Genomic DNA, 24,433 nt, shown 5'->3' with positions numbered 1-24,433 from the left:
CGTAAGAGTGTTTTGAAGTGCTTATTTTACTAGTTGACCTCTGTGAGGCAAACATACAAAATGCTGTATGCTATCTGTGAGGCTCATATGCAATTTTTTAAATCCAAATCAAATCAAAACAAAGCTTTTATGCAATGAAAGGTTCATTAAAACAATGTAAATATACATTTCAAAACAATTCTATGGGGCAACTGTTGCCAAGTCATGATGATGTCATAGGCTCCATTCCCCAAATTCCACAGTTAGATTTGATTTTGTGATCTGAACACTTCAAGACAAACTTCAGGCAAAAAAACTAAGAAAAACAGTCACAAAACTCAAGATGAGTGAAGAAGGCCAGCCGCCATACAAGTCGAGCTCAGTGTATAATGAACTCCGTTCGGAGGGACAATTTTGTGATGCAATCATCAAAGTGGAGGATGTTGAATTTCCGGTCCACAGGGTCATCCTGTGTAACTGTACGCCGTACTTCAGGTGAGTTGCTTACCTGATAATGTGAAGGACAGTTGACTGGTTTATACCTGTGAAAAATGTAATTCATGTACTTAGTCTGTGAAACAGTGCCAACAAAAAGGAACAGGTTGAATCATAAAACTTTTGTGATAGAAAGACTTTGTCACGGTCAACTGACAGATACACCCAAAACATAATGCAAACATTTGCAGATTTCATCTTTACCTTCACAGAGATTCCACTTCAGTAAATGTGCCATTTAAAAAGCACTGTGAATCACTTGGTGATTGTGTGAAGTCTAATTGAAGTGTTTTATTAAGTTATATTAATATCTTCCCCACTGTTTGATACAGTAAGACACACCAGACTTCCTGATACTAAAAATGTTGAATTTTGTTATACAGTTATACGCTGAGCAAAAGTTTTGAGTTGCCTCTCATTTTTTTATATTTTGCTTTGAAACAGATGATTTTTTAAAAGTCCACTTGAGCAATAGTTCTCAACGTGTTTTTTTGAAGACTTGTAAAGGTTTCGTTTGGACATTTTTCACCCTTTTTAGTCCAGTGCTTGTACCCGAGGAATGGTTTTGTTTTTGTTCATTTGTTTATTTGTTTGTTAAGCCATTTAACACAGATATATGAATCATTCAAGCATAAAAAGGACACTAAAACTCAAAGGATGAACCATTATTGTTTCTACACATAACGCATACTTAGTGAAGAACCAATTTTAAAGACAAATGGTAAATGGCCTGCATTTGTATAGCGCTTTACTCAGTCCCTAAGGACCCCAAAGCGCTTTACACTACATTCAGTCATTCACCTATTCACACACACATTCACACACTGGCAATGGCAAGCTACGTTGTAGCCACAGCTGCCCTGGGGCGCACTGACAGAGGCAAAACAAGGAGTAGCACGTATTAAAAAAAGTAATGTTCTACAGCAAATGAACAGTATCTGAAAGTCATGTCCTTAAGAAAAAAGAAAGAATGCAGCAAATTCATGACACATTCATGAAACAGACTGAGGTATGCCAAATTATGCAATAACTAGACTAAATATCAGGGCAAACTGGCCTTATGGAGTTGATTTCAATATTTGTCATAGAGGTACAACAGTGAGTGTTTAGAGTTAACTTTAAAACACAGTGGAGGCTCTGTCATGGTGTGGGACTGCATTGTGTTTGGCAATGGCTTCATAAACATGGTGCCAATGTAATAAAGACATTGAAAACCCAACAATCAAGCGCACTAAACATGTACAAACTCTGTTTTGGAGTTATATACTCTATGGCAATATGGACTAGACATTACAAGACTATCACAGTAATCACATAGCAACACATGTAATTAGGAAATCATTTCCATTCCTGTCAACAGATTTTATATATTTATCTTGCTTGTGCATGACATAGTTTATTATCTTGTTGCCTCCACACCTTTTAATATTCTCTACTCTGTCTCCATCTCTACCCTCAGGGCTCTTTTCACCCACTGCAGCGACCCAGACAAACAGGTCTTCAACATACCTCGCGTGCCTCCTGAGATGATGGCACTCATCATTAACTTTGCATACACCGGCTCAGTTTCCATAACGGGGGAAAATGTAATGGAACTTCTCATGGCAGCTGATCAACTCAATGCAATGGACATTGTGAAACTCTGCTCTGACTTCCTTGGGGAGCAACTGTGCCCAGAGAACTGCGTTGGCATTTGGCAGTTCACAAAAGTATGCTTATCACCCGAACTACGCGCCAAGGCCTACCACTACATCATCAATAACTTTAAGCAGGTTGTTCTTGAGGAGGAGTTCCTGCAGCTAACTGTGGAGGAACTTGCTGACATCCTTGATAGAGACGACCTCAATGTGCAGTTGGAGACCACTGTGTATGAAGTGCTTACAAAGTGGATTAGCCATGTACCTGCAGAACGGAAACAACACCTCACCGCTCTGTTGCCCAAGGTCTATAAACTTTCATTACTACATTTAGTTTGGACTTAAATCTTCAGCAATTAAGTCATAGATTGAGTCGATCCATCTGGGTATAAGGATGCTTTAATATCTTGAGATGTTGCTCTTTTCAGCTGTAGCCACACCACATTTAAGAAATTCTCTTCAAGAGCATTAAAACCGTATCAGATCTCTACACACATACTAGCGGGGCGACCGTGGCTCAGGGGGTTGGGAAGCGTATCTGTAACCGGAAGGTCGCCGGTTCGATCCCCGGGCTCTCTGTCCTGGTCGTTTACCCTACCGCCTACTGGTGTTGGCCAGAGGGGTCAATGGCACGATATGGCAGCCTCGCTTCTGTCAGTCTGCCCCAGGGCAGCTGTGGCTACAACCGTAGCTGCCCCCACCAGTGTGTGAATGAATAGTGGCATTGTAAATCGCTATATAAATCCAATCCATTATTATTATTATAGAATAAATTATATTTATTAAGTATAGTTGCTAGGGCTATGACTAAAAACTGTCCCTGCTGACGAAAAGACTAATGGTGTCTGACTTTGGTCGCTCTCTTGCTAGCAATAAGAAAATTAAACAACATTAGGAGCATTATCCTAAAGAAGCTTGAGTTTACTAAAACTGATGTAGTTGAAATTCATAGTCATATTCTCTTCTGTCATCTCTCTATAGGCCCGACTGGGATTGATGACGTCAGACTACCTAAAGGACAATTTGCTGTCTAGTGAGCTGGTGGGGGCCAATTCTGAGTGCGTGTCCATGATAAGTAATGTCATCTTAGACATACATGGTCTAGGAAGCAGACCCTTCATGTCTGGCTTGTGTCACCCTCTTGCTCGTCCCCGCCTGCCTCATTCCATCCTGCTGGCCAGTGGGGGGTGGAGTGGTGGTGATCCAACTAACAGCATCGAGGCCTACGATTGCCGGGCTAACCGCTGGGTCAACGTAACGAACAACCTCGAGTGTCCTCGTGCTTATCATGGAGCCGCCTTCCTCAACGGGTACGTCTACTTCATTGGTGGCTTCGATGGGGTGGAGCATTTCAGCAGCGTCCGTAGGTTTGACCTGACCACTCGCGCCTGGAATGAGGTGGGGCCCATGCACTCCCACCGCTGCTATGTGAGTGTGACTGTGTTGAACGGGTTCATCTATGCCCTGGGAGGCTTCGACGGGCATGTACGACTCAGCAGTGCAGAGCGCTATCAACCTGAAATCAACCAGTGGAGTCTTATTGCACCGATGCACGAACAGAGGAGCGACGCCAGCTGCACAACACTTAACAACCGGGTGGGTGAAGTAAAAGAGTAGCAGAGAAATAGAGTAGGGTCTCAGGCACACAGGCCTAGAGACCTGTCAGCAACCTTTGGTAACAACCAGTAGCTAGGGAAAAATGTGTACTCCTCAGCTGGTTAGGCAGTGATTGTATGAAAGACTCTACAGATTTCTACAGCAAATAGTTTGTGAGTATTTGCAGACAAGTCAGAGTACTCCATGCAAACCTCAACAGTCTGCTTACGACCAAAGGAAACACAAGGAGGCTTGTGGTGCAACACCTTCCTGGTTACAATTTCACAGTAGTGACAGCCATCAACCTCCAGCAACCACTTGCCAACCAGTCAGGGAATACACATTTTTACAGTGAAGCGAGGTGCAAGATAGGTCACAAACTGGTTTCTATGTTCATGTTTTCAAATTTAAAAGTATAGTTTAAAAAGTTGAAAAATATACTAATATATATCTATTTTGTTTCTAACTGATCACAAGTGCATCTTTGCATTTATGTACAGTACTTTAGTTGAGTTGACTTGTCAACTAAAATATAACAGATATTAAAAAAATAGTAAAACACATCATTATTTTATTATATTATGATCCCAGATTACAATTATTTATCTGCATTCCTGAACAGAAAAATTAGCCTTATTGATTGAATGTTATGTTTGATTCATTTCTGGGTTTCTGACTGAAAGAAGTCCCACATACTCAGGTAAAATTTGGGTGCATAAACATGTTTTTATGACAGGTAATTGTAAAACACACACATTTGTTATTACCAGTGTTGGGTAAGTTACTTTAAATTAGTAACTTAGTTACATTACTAGTTACTTCTATCAAAAGTAACTCAGTTACTTCAAGTTACTCGTTACTTTCAGAGTAACTAGTCACTAGGGAAAGTAACTTTGGTTTAACTCAGAATTCTCTTGTTAATGTGTTGCTTCCGTAACTGGATACCCAGCAAGATTGCCAGTCTTCTAGCTTGCTTACTCACCACAAGTGCACTGTGCCACCTACCAATAGAAAGGAAAAAATAATGTGCACATTTCCACGAGAGAAATCCCACGCCTGATTCTATCCTAGATGTAGGTAACACCAGACTGCAGATGAGCTGCATGCAGAGCTGGACTGGGATAAAAAATCGTCCCGGGCATTTTGACCATTAGGAAAAATCATAAAGCCTTTGAATGAAAATAAATGCTGTTGTGACAGTGATGTACACTGTTCTGATGGTATATATGTATCAATCTATCAATTGTTTGTTGCAAGACTCAGATAATTATTTTTTTAAAAGTGAGACATTTTAAATGAGAATAAGAAAGTATTTCCTTGTGCCCCCCTTTCCCTACATGCCCTACATGCCCTACATCAACTCATTCATGTTAACTAAAAGGTAAACCTGTTTCTCCATCACAGCTCTGATGATTCAATAAGGACATCTCCTGGTTTCATCTTCGTGTTTCCCTCTCATCACATAACCAAACCGATATCATGACCAGCAGGTTTACAGCTGTGGCTCCAGCCAACATCAGCTGATACTAGAAATTAATATTAAATAAATTCTAACAACAGCTGATCAAGCTTAAAAGTGCTGCTGTTGTTTACCGCGACATCCGCTGGTTTCCTCTCTCTGGCGCAAAGTGGGCGATAAATAAACAAGAGAGAAAAGCCGATCAGCTGATCATTGATCAGTTTCATGATTGAAGTAGAAACAGGAGAGGGACTGTGAGAGGATGAGAGAAGAAGAGGCAGCTGTGCAGCAAACACAGAATAACTCCAGCTTTGTGTCTTTTTCATTGTAGCTGAAGTCCGGGACAAACTGTTCCTTTTCACCTCAATACGAAACGCGTAATATTTTCTCTGAATACGAGACGATTCAGTTTTTTACGGGACGGTTGGAAACTCTAATAATTAACCTATGAACAAAATAAAGTTCAACATCAGTAACATCATAGCACCCACCCAGCTGTATAGAAACTCCATCATGCTAGCTAGCACGCAGTACGAAAAAGTCAGCACAACGAAAATAAACTCCACCTAAACTTGGTTCATATCTGACCCAGATGGACTGCAGGTTATAACTTCTTACCTGAAGTTCAGTTCACCTGACACTCTCGGACCAGCGGCTGCTTCGGGTCTCTCCTCTTGCCTCCCTTTTCCTTCATCCACCTGCTGGCTTCCACCACTTGCTAATGTTATTGAATCTGTGGAAGCTCCGCGATAGCCACCACTCGAAGTAACGAATAACGAGCCCATCTAAATCCCAGTAACGCGTTCCCGGTTTTGGCATAATAACTAGTTACCGTGCTCGTTACCACAATAATAACGTAGTTACTGTAACGCGTTACTTAATAACGCGTTAGTCCCAACACTGGTTATTACACATTTGTATTTTCAGTTGGACACTTGGGTACTGAGTATCGGTCTTACTTCACAAATGATGTGGAAACATTTCACTTACAGGTAACATTGTTTCCAACTGAAATCTAAGAAATGTAAAGATATTTAATGTCCCTTTTTTGTTTTCAGATTTACATTTGTGGTGGATTCAATGGCAACGAGTGTCTGCAGACAGCTGAATATTACAACCCAGAGAGCAACCAGTGGACGATGATCAGTCCCATGAACAGCCGCCGCAGCGGGATAGGTGTCATTGCATATGCGGATCATGTCTTTGCAGTAAGACCACAAAGTAGTGCTGACACTCACGTAACATACAAATCAAATCTGTAATGTGCTTCGATCAGCAAGGCTTAACACAGATTTGGCTGACACAGAATTTTGTTAACTTTGTTTTGTATTTATCAATGATCAGACTCCTATCCTGACCACAGGTTCAGAGAAGGCATTCTTACTCATTCTATGTATTAATTTAACCGATTAATGTTTCTGCCTCATTTTTTTTCATGTGCCTCATTACCAAAATGTTGTGTCTTTAATGATTTCACTGATGATTTCACATTTCACTCAGTACAACAGAAATACTTATTCAAAACCAACATTGTCATCCTCATCGTTCCATAGAGGACATATGTTAGAGACAATTTCAAACTCATCCTGCAACACCTTTAGAAAAATGAGGGAATAAGCCAAGTGATTAGAACTCATCCTCTGGGGACGGTAGGCATTTTAGCTATAAATTTTATCTTGCTATTTGCCTTAAAACCACTTATTTAGTTGTTTTGCAGCTGCACCCTTTGGTAAAAAGCAAAGATTTTAGTCTCACCTTCTGAGACACCCTTCTTTATTTAGCTAGCTACCGTTTAGTATTTATTTTCTATTCAGACTAAGTCTCTATTCAAATAAAGGAAAAGTTATTATCAGCAGAATGCAGTGACCTTACCCTGGTGCTGACCTCAGGGTCTTTGATCAGGCTTATAGGCACCAAGGCCTGTCAGGGCTACTTTAATCTGTTATAGGAAGAAAGGACTGGAACTCAATGTTCCTTTTTGGACTAAAGGCAAAAGAGCTGTGAAGACATTTATACTGAAAACACAAATACTTTTTGTCGAGGGCTATTCATCTTTGTTGATAATAGCGTGGTGTGATAGACAACAGTGCTTTAATAGCTGTAGTTGAGGCTTGAGTGAAAAAAGGTCTCATACAGACTTCCTCAACAGCTGGCTTCTACTTTATTTTACTTTCTCCTTTTAATTCAGAAGTCATTTTCACACACCACTGCACCCTGATCTTTTCTAGACATTCCCAACAAATGTGGGCCTGTGAGGATGCAACTACTGGGACGTTAATGGGCCTTTTTTAAACAATTTTTATGTGTAAACTCCATATAACAGCATGAGAATATGTCAGGTAGCTGTTCGCTTTATCCAGGTAAAACCCTAAACCAATCAGAGTATTTCCAGTAGTCAGATCACACCTAAGGTAAACAATCTCCTTGTATCTGCTACATATTAAGGGAAACTTTGGACAGTATTGCAACTTAATTCTTCAGTCATTTTCTGGAGTATCTGTGCAAAAACAGCTAAAGACATATAGCAGGTACATTTTCTTACAGGGGTACGGTGAAGCTGGTTACACTTACATTCAATCATTTGACCCACGTATTTACTTTTAGGTTGGTGGCTTCGATGGAAACAACCGTCTGCGCACCGCTGAGGCTTACAACCCACATTCCAATACGTGGAACCTCGTGTCCTCTATGCTGACCCCCCGCAGCAACTTTGGCATTGAGGTAATTGACGATTGCCTCTTTGTCGTCGGGGGTTTCAACGGCTTCACCACCACTTCGAACGTTGAGTACTACGACACTTTAACCAATGAGTGGTATGAGGCGTGCGACATGGAGATTTTCCGCAGCGCCTTGAGCTGCTGTGTGGTGTCCGGACTTTGCAACATGACTGAGTACACCTTTCCTCGTGACTTCCTGCCACTTACCAATGTGCAAGAAGAAGCAATGGAGTCAGCAGAGTCCACGTAACATCTTTAAAGTGCTGTACTGCCATGTGTTAACATCTGAGACTCCAACATGAAGGACTGAAATAAATCTTTAGAGCATTAAACCGCTGGTGAACTGGACATTTTTTGTAGGTATCTCAAAAACCTTCAGTAGGAGAGCCTGCACTGTAGATACTGGGTTTTATTAAGAGAATGCAATTGCAACAATAACAAATTGAAAAGATTTTTTCATTCCCTGTAATGTATGGCTGCTGAGTAGCCATACCAGACATGCACACAGGGTGACTAGATCACAATAAGCCGCATGTCGGACTTTTCAACTCTTGCTAGGTAAACACAATAAGAATAAAGGGAAGTTTTCACTCCCCCTTGTTATTTCAGCTGCGCTTCTGTCTGGTAACAGTCTATAGGTTTGAGTAAGGATGTATCCATAGGTCTTTTTGGAGCACTAGCTGACAATTTATGAATCTTTAGCCAAATATCACACAAATATACTGTGTCGCTTCACACCATTTTTTCTCTTATGTGAAACTGAAAAATAACTCTATTTCTCAGTATATCTGTCATCTGCTTTGTGGTATTTTCCACTATATTGCACAGAATGATATATTTGTTCATGATAAAAGCACCAACTTTATATGTACTGAGGAAAATCCAGTGTTTAGAAAGGTGGATGTCCTGCAGAGCCTGTAAAATGTGGGACATTGGTTCAAGATGTGGGAGAGGGGGGAAAGCATAAAAATGCTGTGCAGTCCCCCTTATAGAGGGACATCTGATCCCCCAACCTGCACAACATGAAGGTTGAAGCAACACCAGTAACACAACACCTTATGGAGGTAAACGTGTAGACAGTGATGTGCAAAGCTGTTCATAGGAACATCCTCCATCCATGGTGGTATCATCTTTATTCTGATGCTGAATTGATTGATTTATGAATTTACTGTAAACATTTCTTACATTTTTCTTATTGCAAGCAGACAAACCTGTCCCAGGATTGTTCCTGCTGCTCCATTTTATAAACACTCTAAATCAAACTCATTCCATTATAATTTTAATTTTAGGATGATGTTTTCATTAAATGCTCTACATCTGCATCAAACCAGGCTTGTCATATACAACCTGCTTTTAGTCGTATATATTATATCTTTGAGCAATTGCTCAGCAACAGAGTTGGACGTGCGTGCAGTTTGTGCTCAGACAGGTGACTGCTTGCACCTGTCTGTGGTAACACTGTCAAGCACCGTCATTATAACAGTCTTGCACTATACATGCAGTGCGTATATCATATTGTGGCTCTATAAAAATCTATTTAGATCATAAACCTGTGTTTTGTTTGTTTGTTTGTTTGTTTGTTTCTTACTACTATTGTACATCAGTAAAGTGCAGGAGCCCATTTTTCCAACTAGATAAAAGTCTAATACAACCCAAGAAAACAGCTTAACCATGAATCACACTTTGTAATATCTGTGTTTGGCACTGTCATGTATTTTTAGACTCATATGTTTAATAACAAATATTTTGGCTTGTGTAGTAAGGAAAGTACAGGGGGTATAATGAAGTGTCCACAAAGAATTTTTTCCAATGACCTAGCATGCATAAAAACAGGACCATCACTAATACACAATACTTTGACTCTGTTCATGTTACAGCATTGTGTATTAAAATGTGGGTAAAAACTGATGGTTACAAATGTTTATTTGTGTGTTTGTAGTTTCCTGGGGAGATAAACTGGATTGCATTTTTGTTGGGAACTGTTATTTCAACATAACGGAGTCTAGTACAGCACGTCCCCAACAACTGGAACCTCAGTAATAACAGAGCCAACACACGAAACCATAAAATGCAGAAAAATCTGAAAAAACGTCCTATTAACGTTGAATATGAGCTAAATATGATATTGTAGTCCATTCGTAAGAGTGTTTTGAAGTGCTTATTTTACTAGTTGACCTCTGTGAGGCAAACATACAAAATGCTGTATGCTATCTGTGAGGCTCATATGCAATTTTTTAAATCCAAATCAAATCAAAACAAAGCTTTTATGCAATGAAAGGTTCATTAAAACAATGTAAATATACATTTCAAAACAATTCTATGGGGCAACTGTTGCCAAGTCATGATGATGTCATAGGCTCCATTCCCCAAATTCCACAGTTAGATTTGATTTTGTGATCTGAACACTTCAAGACAAACTTCAGACAAAAAAACTAAGAAAAACAGTCACAAAACTCAAGATGAGTGAAGAAGGCCAGCCGCCATACAAGTCGAGCTCAGTGTATAATGAACTCCGTTCGGAGGGACAATTTTGTGATGCAATCATCAAAGTGGAGGATGTTGAATTTCCGGTCCACAGGGTCATCCTGTGTAACTGTACGCCGTACTTCAGGTGAGTTGCTTACCTGATAATGTGAAGGACAGTTGACTGGTTTATACCTGTGAAAAATGTAATTCATGTACTTAGTCTGTGAAACAGTGCCAACAAAAAGGAACAGGTTGAATCATAAAACTTTTGTGATAGAAAGACTTTGTCACGGTCAACTGACAGATACACCCAAAACATAATGCAAACATTTGCATATTTCATCTTTACCTTCACAGAGATTCCACTTCAGTAAATGTGCCATTTAAAAAGCACTGTGAATCACTTGGTGATTGTGTGAAGTCTAATTGAAGTGTTTTATTAAGTTATATTAATATCTTCCCCACTGTTTGATACAGTAAGACACACCAGACTTCCTGATACTAAAAATGTTGAATTTTGTTATACAGTTATACGCTGAGCAAAAGTTTTGAGTTGCCTCTCATTTTTTTATATTTTGCTTTGAAACAAATGATTTTTTAAAAGTCCACTTGAGCAATAGTTCTCAACGTGTTTTTTTTGAAGGCTTGTAAAGGTTTCGTTTGGACATTTTTCACCCTTTTTAGTCCAGTGCTTGTACCCGAGGAATGGTTTTGTTTTTGTTCATTTGTTTATTTGTTTGTTAAGCCATTTAAGGCTGATCTGTTTTCTGTCATACAGTGAAAGCTTGACGGAGCTACAATGGCCTAATTTTCTGCTTAACTTTGTAAATTATAACAAGTTCCGCTTTAGTGCTATACCAGTCAGAAAAACAAACAAAAACAAAACAAGGCTTATGTTGCAAATGCAATAAATTGTCAGTCTTTCTTTTAAATGCGTTTCTTAGTACATAATTTTAATATTGTAGAGAACCCAAACATATTCTGCGAGCAGTCTTTGGTTCAAGTTGAATGATTTTAGTCAGTGGCGGGGTTGGGGTTTCTTTGCCAAGCCCAAATAAACTCACTTGTACAGCTCAGAATAGGTTCAAGTTAATGCATTCCCATTCGCGCACACTCATATTCAGACTCCCCAGAATGCAGAAGCCAGTGATCAAGCCACTGACCTGCTAATTTATTGACCACCAGATGTATCTTGTAAGCCACTGCCATCGTGCACACATGTGGCACAGTGGTGCAGTGATTAGCGAACAAAAACGCATATGAGGCTAAACTGGCAATTCTTAATTAGTCATAGGTGTGAGTGTGAATGTCCTTTCTGTCTCTCTGTGACAGACTGGCAACCTGTCTGGATGCATAGACGGGTGCCGCATTCTCAAGGCACGAGTCTCAATATTAGAAGCAGGTGTATGCCTTATACTGTCATCACTGCCACCCTGCTGCATCTGACTGAAGCATCCTGATGCCAGGCTGAGCATGCATGACGCATGATCCCACGTGATCCCTTGCATGACCATCTGACTGTTCTTGGTGGAAGTGACTTGACAGAGCTATCGAGATGAAGTTCTCTAACCTGTACGACAACCCGGCCTGTGGCAGTTTGAGTGTCGCCTCCACATTGCCAGAGATCACTAGCATATCCAGACACTTCCTTGGCCAGCATTTAGTGTTGATATCTCTCCCACTGAATATGCCTGGGTAATTTTGGGCTGGCATGTTCATTAGAGGCAACCAGAACCCATTGCAGCTGGATGCTGCATATATCTATGAATGGAAAGAAATTGCTCAACAACAGATCTGCAGTCTGTGCTCAGACAGGTGACTGCTTGCACCTGTTTGAGGTAATACTGTCAAGCACCGTCATTATAACAGTCTTGTACTATACATACAGTGTATATATGTGTTTTGTTTGTTTGTTTCTTTCTTACTACTATTGTACATCAGTAAAGTGCAGGAGCCCATTTTTCCAACTAGATAAAAGTCTAATACAACCCAAGAAAACAGCTTAGCCACACTTTGTATTATCTGTGTTCGGATATTACAAAGTCATTTTATTAAAAAAATGGCCTATTAAGGTTAAATGTGAGCTAAATATGATATTGTAGTCCATTCGTAAGAGTGTTTTGAAGTGCTTATTTTACTAGTTGACCTCTGTGAGGCAAACATACAAAATGCTGTATGCTATCTGTGAGGCTCATATGCATTTTTTTAAATCCAAATCAAATCAAAACAAAGCTTTTATGCAATGAAAGGTTCATTAAAACAATGTAAATATACATTTCAAAACAATTCTATGGGGCAACTGTTGCCAAGTCATGATGATGTCATAGGCTCCATTCCCCAAATTCCACAGTTAGATTTGATTTTGTGATCTGAACACTTCAAGACAAACTTCAGACAAAAAAACTAAGAAAAACAGTCACAAAACTCAAGATGAGTGAAGAAGGCCAGCCGCCATACAAGTCGAGCTCAGTGTATAATGAACTCCGTTCGGAGGGACAATTTTGTGATGCAATCATCAAAGTGGAGGATGTTGAATTTCCGGTCCACAGGGTCATCCTGTGTAACTGTACGCCGTACTTCAGGTGAGTTGCTTACCTGATAATGTGAAGGACAGTTGACTGGTTTATACCTGTGAAAAATGTAATTCATGTACTTAGTCTGTGAAACAGTGCCAACAAAAAGGAACGGGTTGAATCATAAAACTTTTGTGATAGAAAGACTTTGTCACGGTCAACTGACAGATACACCCAAAACATAATGCAAACATTTGCAGATTTCATCTTTACCTTCACAGAGATTCCACTTCAGTAAATGTGCCATTTAAAAAGCACTGTGAATCACTTGGTTATTATATGAACTAAATTCAGACTGTGTTGAACTGAAGTCTAATTTATGTGTTTTATTAAGTTACAACATTTTGATGCACTCTTATCAACCCAATAAAACACACCAGGCTTACTGATACTAAAAAGATTGAACTCTGTTATAAAGTCATACGCTGAGCAAAAGTTTATAGATGAGTTTTTGTTCATTTGTTTATTTGTTTGTTAAGCCATTTAATGCTGATCTATGAATCATTCAAGCATAAAAAGGACACCTACCATAACTCGAAGGATGAACCATTATTGTTTCTACACATAACACACAACTTAGTGAAGAACCAGCGTTAAAGACAAAACAAGGAGTAGCACACATAAAAAAGTAATGATCTACAGCAGATGAACAGTATCCGAAAGTCATGTCCTTAAGAAGTCCAGCAAATTCCTGACACAAAACCATTTAATCCATCTACTTATCATGAAACCTCATCAGAAATGGTTGTGGAAGGAAAACAGAGACTGTAATTAAGCAACATGCACTGGAACTTCCATAAGGAAAGGAAACAGACTGAGGTATGCCAAATTATGCAATAACTAGACTAAAGATCAGAGCAAACTGGCCTTATGGAGTTGATTTCAACATTTGTCATAGAGGTACAACAGTGAGTGTCTAGAGTTAACTTTAAAACACGGTGGAGGCTCTGTCGTGGTGTGGGACTGCATTGTGTTTGGCAAAAGCTTCATAAACATGGTGCCAATGTAATAAAGACATTGAAAACCCAACAATCAAGCGCACTAAACATGTACAAACTCTGTTTTGGAGTTATATACTCTATGGCAATATGGACTAGACATTACAAGACTATCACAGTAATCACATAGCAACACATGTAATTAGGAAATCATTTCCATTCCTGTCAACAGATTTTATATATTTATCTTGCTTGTGCATGACATAGTTTATTATCTTGTTGCCTCCACACCTTTTAATATTCTCTACTCTGTCTCCATCTCTACCCTCAGGGCTCTTTTCAGCCGCTGGAGCAACCCAGACAAACAGGTCTTCAACATACCTGGCGTGTCTCCTGAGATGATGGCACTCATCATTGACTTTGCATACACTGGCTCAGTTTCCATAACGGAGGAAAATGTAGTGGAACTTCTCATGGCAGCTGATCAATTCAATGCAATGGACATTGTGAAACTCTGCTCTGACTTCCTCGGGGAGCAACTGTGCCCAGAGAACTGCGTTGGCATTTGGCAGTTCACAAAAGTATGCTTATCACCCGAACTACGCGCCAAGGCCTACCACTACATCATCAATAACTTTAAGCAGGTTGTTCTTGAGGAGGAGTTCCTGCAGCTAACTGTGGAGGAACTTGCTGACATCCTTGACAGAGACGACCTCAATGTGCAGTTGGAGACCACTGTGTATGAAGTGCTTACAAAGTGGATTAGCCATGTACCTGCAGAACGGAAACAACACCTCACCGCTCTGTTGCCCAAGGTCTATAAACTTTCATTACTACATTTAGTTTGGACTTAAATCTTCAGCATTTAAGTCATAGATTGAGTCGATCCATCTGGGTATAAGGATGCTTTAATATCTCAAGATGTTGCTCTTTTCAGCTGTAGCCACACCACATTTAAGAAATTCTCTTCAAGAGCATTAAAACCGTATCAGATCTCTACACACATGCTATAGAATAAATTATATTTATTAAGTATAGTTGCTAGGGCTATGACTAAAAACTGTCCCTGCTGACGAAAAGACTAATGGTGTCTGACTTTGGTCGCTCTCTTGCTAGCAATAAGAAAATTAAACAACATTAGGAGCATTATCCTAAAGAAGCTTGAGTTTACTAAAACTGATGTAGTTGAAATTCATAGTCATATTCTCTTCTGTCATCTCTCTGTAGGTCCGACTGGGATTGATGACGTCTGACTACCTAAAGGACAATTTGCTGTCTAGTGAGCTGGTGGGGGCCAATTCTGAGTGCGTGTCCATGATAAGTAATGTCATCTTAGACATACATGGTCTAGGAAGCAGACCCTTCATGTCTGGCTTGTGTCACCCTCTTGCTCGTCCCCGCCTGCCTCATTCCATCCTGCTGGCCATTGGGGGGTGGAGTGGTGGTGATCCAACTAACGGCATCGAGGCCTACGATTGCCGGGCTAACCGCTGGGTAAACGTAACGAACAACCTCGAGTGTCCTCGTGCTTATCATGGAGCCGCCTTCCTCAACGGGTACGTCTACTTCATTGGTGGCTTCGACAGGGTGGAGCATTTCAGCAGCGTCCGTAGGTTTGACCTGACCACTCGCGCCTGTAATGAGGTGGGGCCCATGCACTTCCGCCGCTGCTATGTGAGTGTGACTGTGTTGAACGGGTTCATCTATGCCCTGGGAGGCTACGACGGGCATGTACGACTCAGCAGTGCAGAGCGCTATCAACCTGAAATCAACCAGTGGAGTCTTATTGCACCGATGCACGAACAGAGGAGCGACGCCAGCTGCACAACACTTAACAACCGGGTGGGTGAAGTAAAAGAGTAGCAGAGAAATAGAGTAGGGTCTCAGGCACACAGGCCTAGAGACCTGTCAGCAACCTTTGGTAACAACCAGTAGCTAGGGAAAAATGTGTACTCCTCAGCTGGTTAGGCAGTGATTGTATGAAAGACTCTACAGATTTCTACAGCAAATAGTTTGTGAGTATTTGCAGACAAGTCAGAGTACTCCATGCAAACCTCAACAGTCTGCTTACGACCAAAGGAAACACAAGGAGGCTTGTGGTGCAACACCTTCCTGGTTACAATTTCACAGTAGTGACAGCCATCAACCTCCAGCAACCACTTGCCAACCAGTCAGGGAATACACATTTTTACAGTGAAGCGAGGTGCAAGATAGGTCACAAACTGGTTTCTATGTTCATGTTTTCAAATTTAAAAGTATAGTTTAAAAAGTTGAAAAATATACTAATATATATCTATTTTGTTTCTAACTGATCACAAGTGCATCTTTGCATTTATGTACAGTACTTTAGTTGAGTTGACTTGTCAACTAAAATATAACAGATATTAAAAAAATAGTAAAACACATCATTATTTTATTATATTAAGATCCCAGATTACAATTATATATCTGCATTCCTGAACAGAAAAATTAGCCTTATTGATTGAATGTTATGTTTGATTCATTTCTGGCTTTCTGACTGAAAGAAGTCCCACATACTCAGGTAAAATTTGGGTGCATAAACATGTTTTTATGACAGGTAATTGTAAAACACACACATTTGTTATTACACATTTGTATTTTTCAGTTGGACACTTGGGTACTGAGTATCGGTCTTACTTCACAAATGATGTGGAAACATTTCACTTACAGGTAACATTGTTTCCAACTGAAATCTAAGAAATGTAAAGATATTTAATGTCCCTTTTTTGTTTTCAGATTTACATTTGTGGTGGATTCAATGGCAACGAGTGTCTACAGACAGCTGAATATTACAACCCAGAGAGCAACCAGTGGACGATGATCAGTCCCATGAACAGCCGCCGCAGCGGGATAGGTGTCATTGCATATGCGGATCATGTCTTTGCAGTAAGACCACAAAGTAGTGCTGACACTCACGTAACATACAAATCAAATCTGTAATGTGCTTCGATCAGCAAGGCTTAACACAGATTTGGCTGACACAGAATTTTGTTAACTTTGTTTTGTATTTATCAATGATCAGATTCCTATCCTGACCACAGGTTCAGAGAAGGCATTCTTACTCATTCTATGTATTAATTTAACCGATTAATGTTTCTGCCTCATTTTTTTTCATGTGCCTCATTCCCAGAATGTTGTGTCTTTAATGATTTCACTGATGATTTCACATTTCACTCAGTACAACAGAAATACTTATTCAAAACCAACATTGTCATCCTCATCGTTCCATAGAGGACATATGTTAGAGACAATTTCAAACTCATCCTGCAACACCTTTAGAAAAATGAGGGAATAAGCCAAGTGATTAGAACTCATCCTCTGGGGACGGTAGGCATTTTAGCTATAAATTTTATCTTGCTATTTGCCTTAAAACCACTTATTTAGTTGTTTTGCAGCTGCACCCTTTGGTAAAAAGCAAAGATTTTAGTCTCACCTTCTGAGACACCCTTCTTTATTTAGCTAGCTACCGTTTAGTATTTATTTTCTATTCAGACTAAGTCTCTAATCAAATAAAGGAAAAGTTATTATCAGCAGAATGCAGTGACCTTACCCTGGTGCTGACCTCAGGGTCTTTGATCAGGCTTTTAGGCCCCAAGGCCTGTCAGGGCTACTTTAATCTGTTATAGGAAGAAAGGACTGGAACTCAATGTTCCTTTTTGGACTAAAGGCAAAAGAGCTGTGAAGACATTTATACTGAAAACACAAATACTTTTTGTCGAGGGCTATTCATCTTTGTTGATAATAGCGTGGTGTGATAGACAACAGTGCTTTAATAGCTGTAGTTGAGGCTTGAGTGAAAAAAGGTCTCACAGACTTCCACAACAGCTGGCTTCTACTTTATTTTACTTTCTCCTCTTAACCCAGAAGTCATTTTCACACACCACTGCACCCTGATCTTTTCTAGACATTCCCAACAAATGTGGGCCTGTGAGGATGCAAATACTGGGACGTTAATGGGCCTTTTTTAAACAATTTTTATGTGTAAACTCCATATAACAGCATGAGAATATGTCAGGTAGCTGTTCGCTTTATCCAGGTAAAACCCTAAACCAATCAGAGTATTTCCAGTAGTCAGATCACACCTAAGGTAAACAATCTCCTTGTATCTGCTACATATTAAGGGAAACTTTGGACAGTATTGCAACTTAATTCTTCAGTCATTTTCTGGAGTATCTGTGCAAAAACAGCTAAAGACATATAGCAGGTACATTTTCTTACAGGGGTACGGTGAAGCTGGTTACACTTACATTCAATCATTTGACCCACGTATTTACTTTTAGGTTGGTGGCTTCGATGGAAACAACCGTCTGCGCACCGCTGAGGCTTACAACCCACATTCCAATACGTGGAACCTCGTGTCCTCTATGCTGACCCCCCGCAGCAACTTTGGCATTGAGGTAATTGACGATCGCCTCTTTGTCGTCGGGGGTTTCAACGGCTTCACCACCACTTCGAACGTTGAGTACTACGACACTTTAACCAATGAGTGGTATGAGGCGTGCGACATGGAGATTTTCCGCAGCGCCTTGAGCTGCTGTGTGGTGTCCGGACTTTGCAACATGACTGAGTACACCTTTCCTCGTGACTTCCTGCCACTTGCCAATGTGCCAGAAGAAGCAATGGAGTCAGCAGAGTCCACATAACATCTTTAAAGTGCTGTACTGCCATGTGTTAACATCTGAGACTCCAACATGAAGGACTGAAATAAATCTTTAGAGCATTAAACCGCTGGTGAACTGGACATTTTTTGTAGGTATCTCAAAAACTTCCAGTAGGAGAGCCTGCACTGTAGATACTGGGTTTTATTAAGAGAATGCAATTGCAACAATAACAAATTGAAAAGATTTTTTCATTCCCTGTAATGTATGGCTGCTGAGTAGCCATACCAGACATGCACACAGGGTGACTAGATCACAATAAGCCGCATGTCAGACTTTTCAACTCTTGCTAGGTAAACACAATAAGAATAAAGGGAAGTTTTCACTCCCCCTTGTTATTTCAGCTGCGCTTCTGTCTGGTAACAGTCTATAGGTTTGAGTAAGGATGTATCCATAGGTCTTTTTGGAGCACTAGCTGACAATTTATGAATCTTTAGCCAAATATCACACAAATATACTGTGTCGCTTCACACCATTTTTTCTCTTATGTGAAACTGAAAAATAACTCTATTTCTCAGTATATCTGTCATCTGCTTTGTGGTATTTTCCACTATATTGCACAGAATGATATATTTGTTCATGATAAAAGCACCAACTTTATATGTACTGAGGAAAATCCAGTGTTTAGAAAGGTGGATGTCCTGCAGAGCCTGTAAAATGTGGGACATTGGTTCAAGATGTGGGAGAGGGGGGAAAGCATAAAAATGCTGTGCAGTCCCCCTTATAGAGGGACATCTGATCCCCCAACCTGCACAACATGAAGTATGAAGTAACACCAGTAACACAACACCTTATGGAGGTAAACCAATATGTAGACAGTGATGTGCAAAGCTGTTCATAGGAACATCCTCCATCCATGGTGGTGTAATCTTTATTCTGATGCTGAATTGATTGATTTGTCAATTTACTGTAAACATTTCTTACATTTTTCTTATTGCAAGCAGAAACCTGTCCCAGGATTGTTCCTGCTGCTCCATTTTATAAACACTCTAAATCAAACTCATTCCATTATAATTTTAATTTTAGGATGATGTTTTCATTAAATGCTCTACATCTGCATCAAACCAGGCTTGTCACATACAACCTGCTATTAGTCCTGTATATTATTTATTTTAGGACTTCCTGTGACCTCTGTGTTGGTATATGATAACATTACACGTATTGATGCATATACTTGTGATGCTTAGAGGCACTGTAAACTTTAATAAATAGTGCATTAAAGTTTATACCAAAACTGCGATGCTAGCTCACACATTGCTCATTGCAATTCCTGTTTTCATAGCCATTGCTATGAAAAGGTAGAATGGGAGGGAGAGCCTTCAGTTTTCAGGCACCTCTTATCTGGAACCAGCTTCCAGTTTGGATTCAGGAGACCGACACTATCTCTACTTTTAAGATTAGAGTTAAAACTTTCCTTTTTGGTAAAGCACATAGTTAGGGCTGGATCAGGTGACCCTGAATCCTCCCTTAGTTATGCTGCAATAGGCATAGGCTGCTGGGGGACTCCCATGATGCATTGAGTTTTTCCTTTTCAGTCACCTTTTTCACACAGTATGTGTTAATAGACTTCTCTGCATTGAATCATATCTGTTATTAACCTCTGTCTCTCTTCCACTGCATGTCTTTTATCCTGTCTTCCTTCTCTCACCCCAACCGGTCGTAGCAGATGGCCCCGCCCCTCCCTGAGCCTGGTTCTGCCAGAGGTTTTCTTCCTGTTAAAAGGTAGTTTTTCCTTCCCACTGTTGCCAAAGTGCTTGCTCATAGGGGGTCATATGATTGCTGGGTTTTTCTCTGTATCTATTATTGTAGGGTCTACCTTACAATATAAAGCGCCTTGAGGTGACTGTTGTTGTGATTTGGCGCTATATAAATAAAATTGAATTGAATTGCTCATCTTCCTCCAGATCTACACACTTCAATCACAAGAACTTACTATTTTTGCCCTTATGGTTCTCCTTCTGCACTTAAAGCCCCGACAGAGCCGTGGAAAAGGGTGCTTTATTCCCTCTGACATTTCCATCCATCCATCTGTCCATTTCCTTTGGCAGTGAGACTTTTTGTGATTAAATAAATCTTGAGATAATTGAAATCAGAATCAGAATCAGAATACTTTATTGATCCCTGGGGGAAATTATTTTTTGTTACAGTGCTCCATTTTAAACCAACATTAAGACAAGACAGACAATACGCTAACTAAGAATAGTACAATATATACATATATATACATACATACATACATAAGTCACTTATAAAAACTAGAAACTAGAAACTATAGAAACTAGAGAGACTGAGAAACAGAGAAAAATGCAAACATGCTCAAGAAAAAAAAAGTCAGGCAGCGATTCAGTCTCAGTAGAAGTCAATGCTTTTACATGACTTTCTGGCTGATGTCAAGGACGGGATGTTCCACAATCTCCTCCAACTAAATTTGGACAAAACTGGGATTATTCAGGGGGAAGAAAAGCTTGAATGACTTCAGTCCGTCCTCTGTTTTGCCGCATGCACTCCCCTCTCTCTGCCTCTCCCTTTCTCTCTCTCTTAATCTCTCTCTTCTTCTCTTTCCCTCCTCTGCACTTTCTCTCTTTTTGTCTTCTTCTTTATCTCACAGACAAAGCACTGGTTGCTCGTTTTTGGTCAGAGTCACCTTGAGGCAAACAGAGCTTTGTGTGCATTCGAGTGCATCTGCATAGGAATTTATATATATACACTGTGTGTACATAAAGGTCACGTCCAATTATTCATAAATACTGATACATAGAGTGATACATTTTAGGCTGGGAGAGGGGTGTATCGTTGTTCCTTTTCATACACTTAGACCATGAAATGACTGAAATGAAGGTGTAGTGAGTTGTTTCAGTGCAGAACATTATTTGTTAAAGTTTTACTTTTTGGTTGCTGTTGTTTAGTGACTGATTTTCACACTCTGTGAGTTTATTCATGAGCGAAGCACTTGTACTGTACACTGAGCCCTACATCTGCTCCATGCTGCATTTATCACTGAAAACATCTCAACACTTAAGGCCACAGCAAGGGGATGCAGTGGAGATGTCTTTGTGGTCTGACCATGACTTAGGAGTATCCACACTGATGGGCTTCACAGGCAAATCCCAACCACAGATACTGGAAGAATACCTTAAGAGTTGGGTTATATTATGTGCTGTCATTTTCTATGTTAGTGCTGTGGTCATATTGGGAATAAGTGAAGATTAGGGTATGTTAGGAGTAAAGCTACTAGTATAGACTTTGGTTAATAACAGGCAAACATTAAAGCTAAACTCCTAAGTATGTTCCAGTCCATGTTGTGAGGTGTTAGAAACCTGCGAAGAGGAGCTTGCCTGTTTTTTCAGATCAGTATGGAGGGCAAAAATGCAGGAAGTGCAATAGTGTGCAAAAGTTTTTTCAGCCACATCTCATTTATTTATATTCTGCTTATAAAATGAGAAATAGGAGCAGCAAACATACAATTTTATCTCTGCAAACATACATGGAAAAACAGAGGCTTTACAATTCTAATTAGATTGAAGGTCAATATTTGTTAGTCTATTGCAGGCCGTGGACCGCCATCGTGGGTGATAAACTACCAGTCTGTGACCTATACTGTGACCTACACTGGTGACCTGTGCAGGGTGTACCCTGCCTCTCGCCCTGTGAGGGCTTGCATCAGCTCCAGTCAAAGCGCAACCCTGCATTGGATAAACACAAGAAAATACATGAATGCATCTTTCCTTCAAGATCCAATGCCACTGGCTGATATGCAGCTTCAAACTATGAAAGAGCCTCAACTGTGTTTTACAGATGACTGTAGGCACTCCCTGTTGTTTCCATTTCTCTTCCTTAAGAATGGCTTCTTTGCAGCCCTTCTACTGACACGATTTCTGAGGCATCAGCAGAAATTCTTTGCAACTGACTGTTATTAACAACATTTCTAAAGAAACTGTTCAAAATGGGCTCCTTGCTAAGCTATCTGTTGTTCATCGTCACAAAACTGGTTCATCCCTTTACATGCCACAATGTTGAGTGGCTTAACAAACAAACAGCAAAAAAACAAACAGCCTCAACTGACTGAAAATGAAAAAGCAGACAAAAACTGGAAAAACTGCATTGTATAAAGAAATCAGGGTGGCTCTAGACTTTTGCACAGGAATGGTGCAAGCAGAGGACTTTCATCTGGGAGAGCAAGGTCTGACTGTGCTGATTTATCTTTAGCCTGTGTGACGTAAATGCGTATGCTTCTGCTCTCCTGTTAGCAGGGACTCAGAACAGAGAGGAAGGAGTGCTAAAATGCTGTATTTTAATCTATTTTACTTTGTTTTATTCATGTTTTTATTTGCTTCGCTGTCTTCTTTCAGGTCTGGGACACAAGTTAAGGTCCAAGTTGTGTGTGCTTAAAGAAGACTGACTCTTCAATAATTTCCATCACTCTGGATTGATTTACTCAACTACTGCATGTAATAGTACTTAAAACTGATGTGGGCCAACACAGTGGTCAGCAACTTCCCCAATTAGTGTAACATATAGTGAAGTAACTTTAATGAGCTTCTTGGACTTAATGAGAACAACATTTCATAAAACACATTGCTTGGGAAATTAACTACTTCATCATGTACCACTGTAGTGACAACAGGGGGAAATAGCTGATTATGTAAATTAGGTTCTCAACATTAAACTTGCCCATGTGCCTCAGGCTTCACAGAGAGGGCCTGCTACTTTGAGGCCATGGTGTTAGCTTTACTTTTAACCTCTCTCCATGAAGCTCTCGCCGCTTCCTCCATTAGCACCGGATGCCGGCACTGGATATAAATTGCGCAGCGTAAAATCACCCAGTATGAACACAGTTGCTGGGAACAGTGCCAAATTTTTTTACAGTATTCACATGTGGTCTAGCATCTACAGTTTGCAATAACTGTCTAAAAAGGCTCGTATGCATGCACGTGCCCTTACACGATGTAACGAAAGACTCGCGCAAGTACATACTGACGATCCAAACCACCCAAACACACACTAACATGGATACACACACACACACACATACACACACACGTTGGGAAGCCCTGACATGCACAAAGCACAGAGGTTTTGAAAAAATTATTAGCTAAAGTTACTCGGCTGATGGCTGATGCTCTAAAAGCTCTGTGCAATACAACTTTAATAGCACTGGCGACAGGGTACACACACATCCACGCACACACATATACACAGAGCCATTTTCTCTCCCCTTATTTGCAATGTCTGGTTTGTCTGTCTCCTCCACTTTCTGTCTCTGTTTCTCTTTTGTATGTCTGCCCACTCTGTAGCCGAGGACTTACAGTAAAATACAGCTACTCGCTCATAAAACCAGTTAAAAAGACACAAACAGTGATTGTTCTGTGTGAGCAACTGTCAGCAAACTGACAAACGACACAGAATTATTGCTTTACTGACACTTACATCATGGCATCAGCTGTGTAAAGACTACTTATGCACACAAGTAGGTGTATGTTTAAGACTGTATGTGTGTGTGTGTGTGTCCTACATATTGTGTAATCTGTTACCATTAAGCCAAACGTACATTACTATGTGTCCCGTTGTGTGTGTGTGTGTGTGTGTGTGTGTGTGTGTGTGTGTGTGTGTGTGTGTGTGGTACAGAGAGGCGGCAGAGAGTGTGTATGTGCAGCGCCTGAGGGCTTTGTTGTGTACTGGTGCAATAAAAGACACATTAGAGAAAGAGAGAGATTACAGAAAAAAATATTATCAACCATAAAATGGTCTTTTTTTGTTTTGTTTTTTGTTTTTTTTGCTCACACAGAAAAAACAACAAAAAACACAATAAATCTGTGTGGGTGTGAGAAGCAACAGAGCAGGGTTCACATGATGCATCTGCCTGAGAGTCCTGTAAATGCAACCAGTCTGCAGCA

At 40.2% G+C, this 24,433-nt stretch overlaps 2 protein-coding genes across 2 annotated transcripts; both read left to right on the top strand.

The window, feature by feature from the left end:
• The first annotated feature begins 322 nt into the window (after positions 1 to 322).
• On the top strand, positions 323 to 8,133 carry LOC146609628 (kelch-like protein 10). The gene is made up of 5 exons (XM_085345886.1): positions 323 to 474; positions 1,934 to 2,417; positions 3,093 to 3,707; positions 6,225 to 6,374; positions 7,771 to 8,133. The coding sequence occupies exons 1-5, from the start codon at positions 323 to 325 to the stop codon at positions 8,131 to 8,133; spliced, it is 1,764 nt and encodes a 587-aa protein (XP_085202012.1).
• Positions 8,134 to 12,779: 4,646 nt separating this feature from the next.
• LOC146609627 (kelch-like protein 10) lies at positions 12,780 to 18,524 on the top strand. Its single transcript, XM_085345885.1, has 5 exons — positions 12,780 to 12,931; positions 14,192 to 14,675; positions 15,088 to 15,702; positions 16,618 to 16,767; positions 18,162 to 18,524. Exons 1-5 carry the CDS (start codon positions 12,780 to 12,782, stop codon positions 18,522 to 18,524), a joined length of 1,764 nt encoding a protein of 587 aa, XP_085202011.1.
• The last annotated feature ends 5,909 nt before the right edge of the window (positions 18,525 to 24,433 follow it).

The sequence above is a fragment of the Diplotaxodon limnothrissa genome, linkage group LG22 (genome assembly GCF_057381915.1).
Source record: "Diplotaxodon limnothrissa isolate DT_005_m linkage group LG22, D_limnothrissa_male_GT1.1, whole genome shotgun sequence".
In the NCBI taxonomy this organism is placed as follows: domain Eukaryota; kingdom Metazoa; phylum Chordata; class Actinopteri; order Cichliformes; family Cichlidae; genus Diplotaxodon; species Diplotaxodon limnothrissa.
Note: the sequence above shows the minus strand (reverse complement) of the source record. Positions and strands in the feature narration are given on the sequence as shown.

Excerpts from the sequence above, each read along its gene's own strand:
- LOC146609628 (XM_085345886.1), top strand. The coding sequence starts at position 323 with ATGAGTGAAGAAGGCCAGCCGCCATACAAGTCGAGCTCAGTGTATAAT. Across the intron at positions 475-1,933 it reads AACTGTACGCCGTACTTCAG|GGCTCTTTTCACCCACTGCA; the intron begins GTGAGTTGCTTA and ends CTCTACCCTCAG. Across the intron at positions 2,418-3,092 it reads TCACCGCTCTGTTGCCCAAG|GCCCGACTGGGATTGATGAC; the intron begins GTCTATAAACTT and ends ATCTCTCTATAG.
- LOC146609627 (XM_085345885.1), top strand. The coding sequence starts at position 12,780 with ATGAGTGAAGAAGGCCAGCCGCCATACAAGTCGAGCTCAGTGTATAAT. Across the intron at positions 15,703-16,617 it reads GCACAACACTTAACAACCGG|ATTTACATTTGTGGTGGATT; the intron begins GTGGGTGAAGTA and ends TTTTGTTTTCAG. Across the intron at positions 16,768-18,161 it reads ATGCGGATCATGTCTTTGCA|GTTGGTGGCTTCGATGGAAA; the intron begins GTAAGACCACAA and ends ATTTACTTTTAG.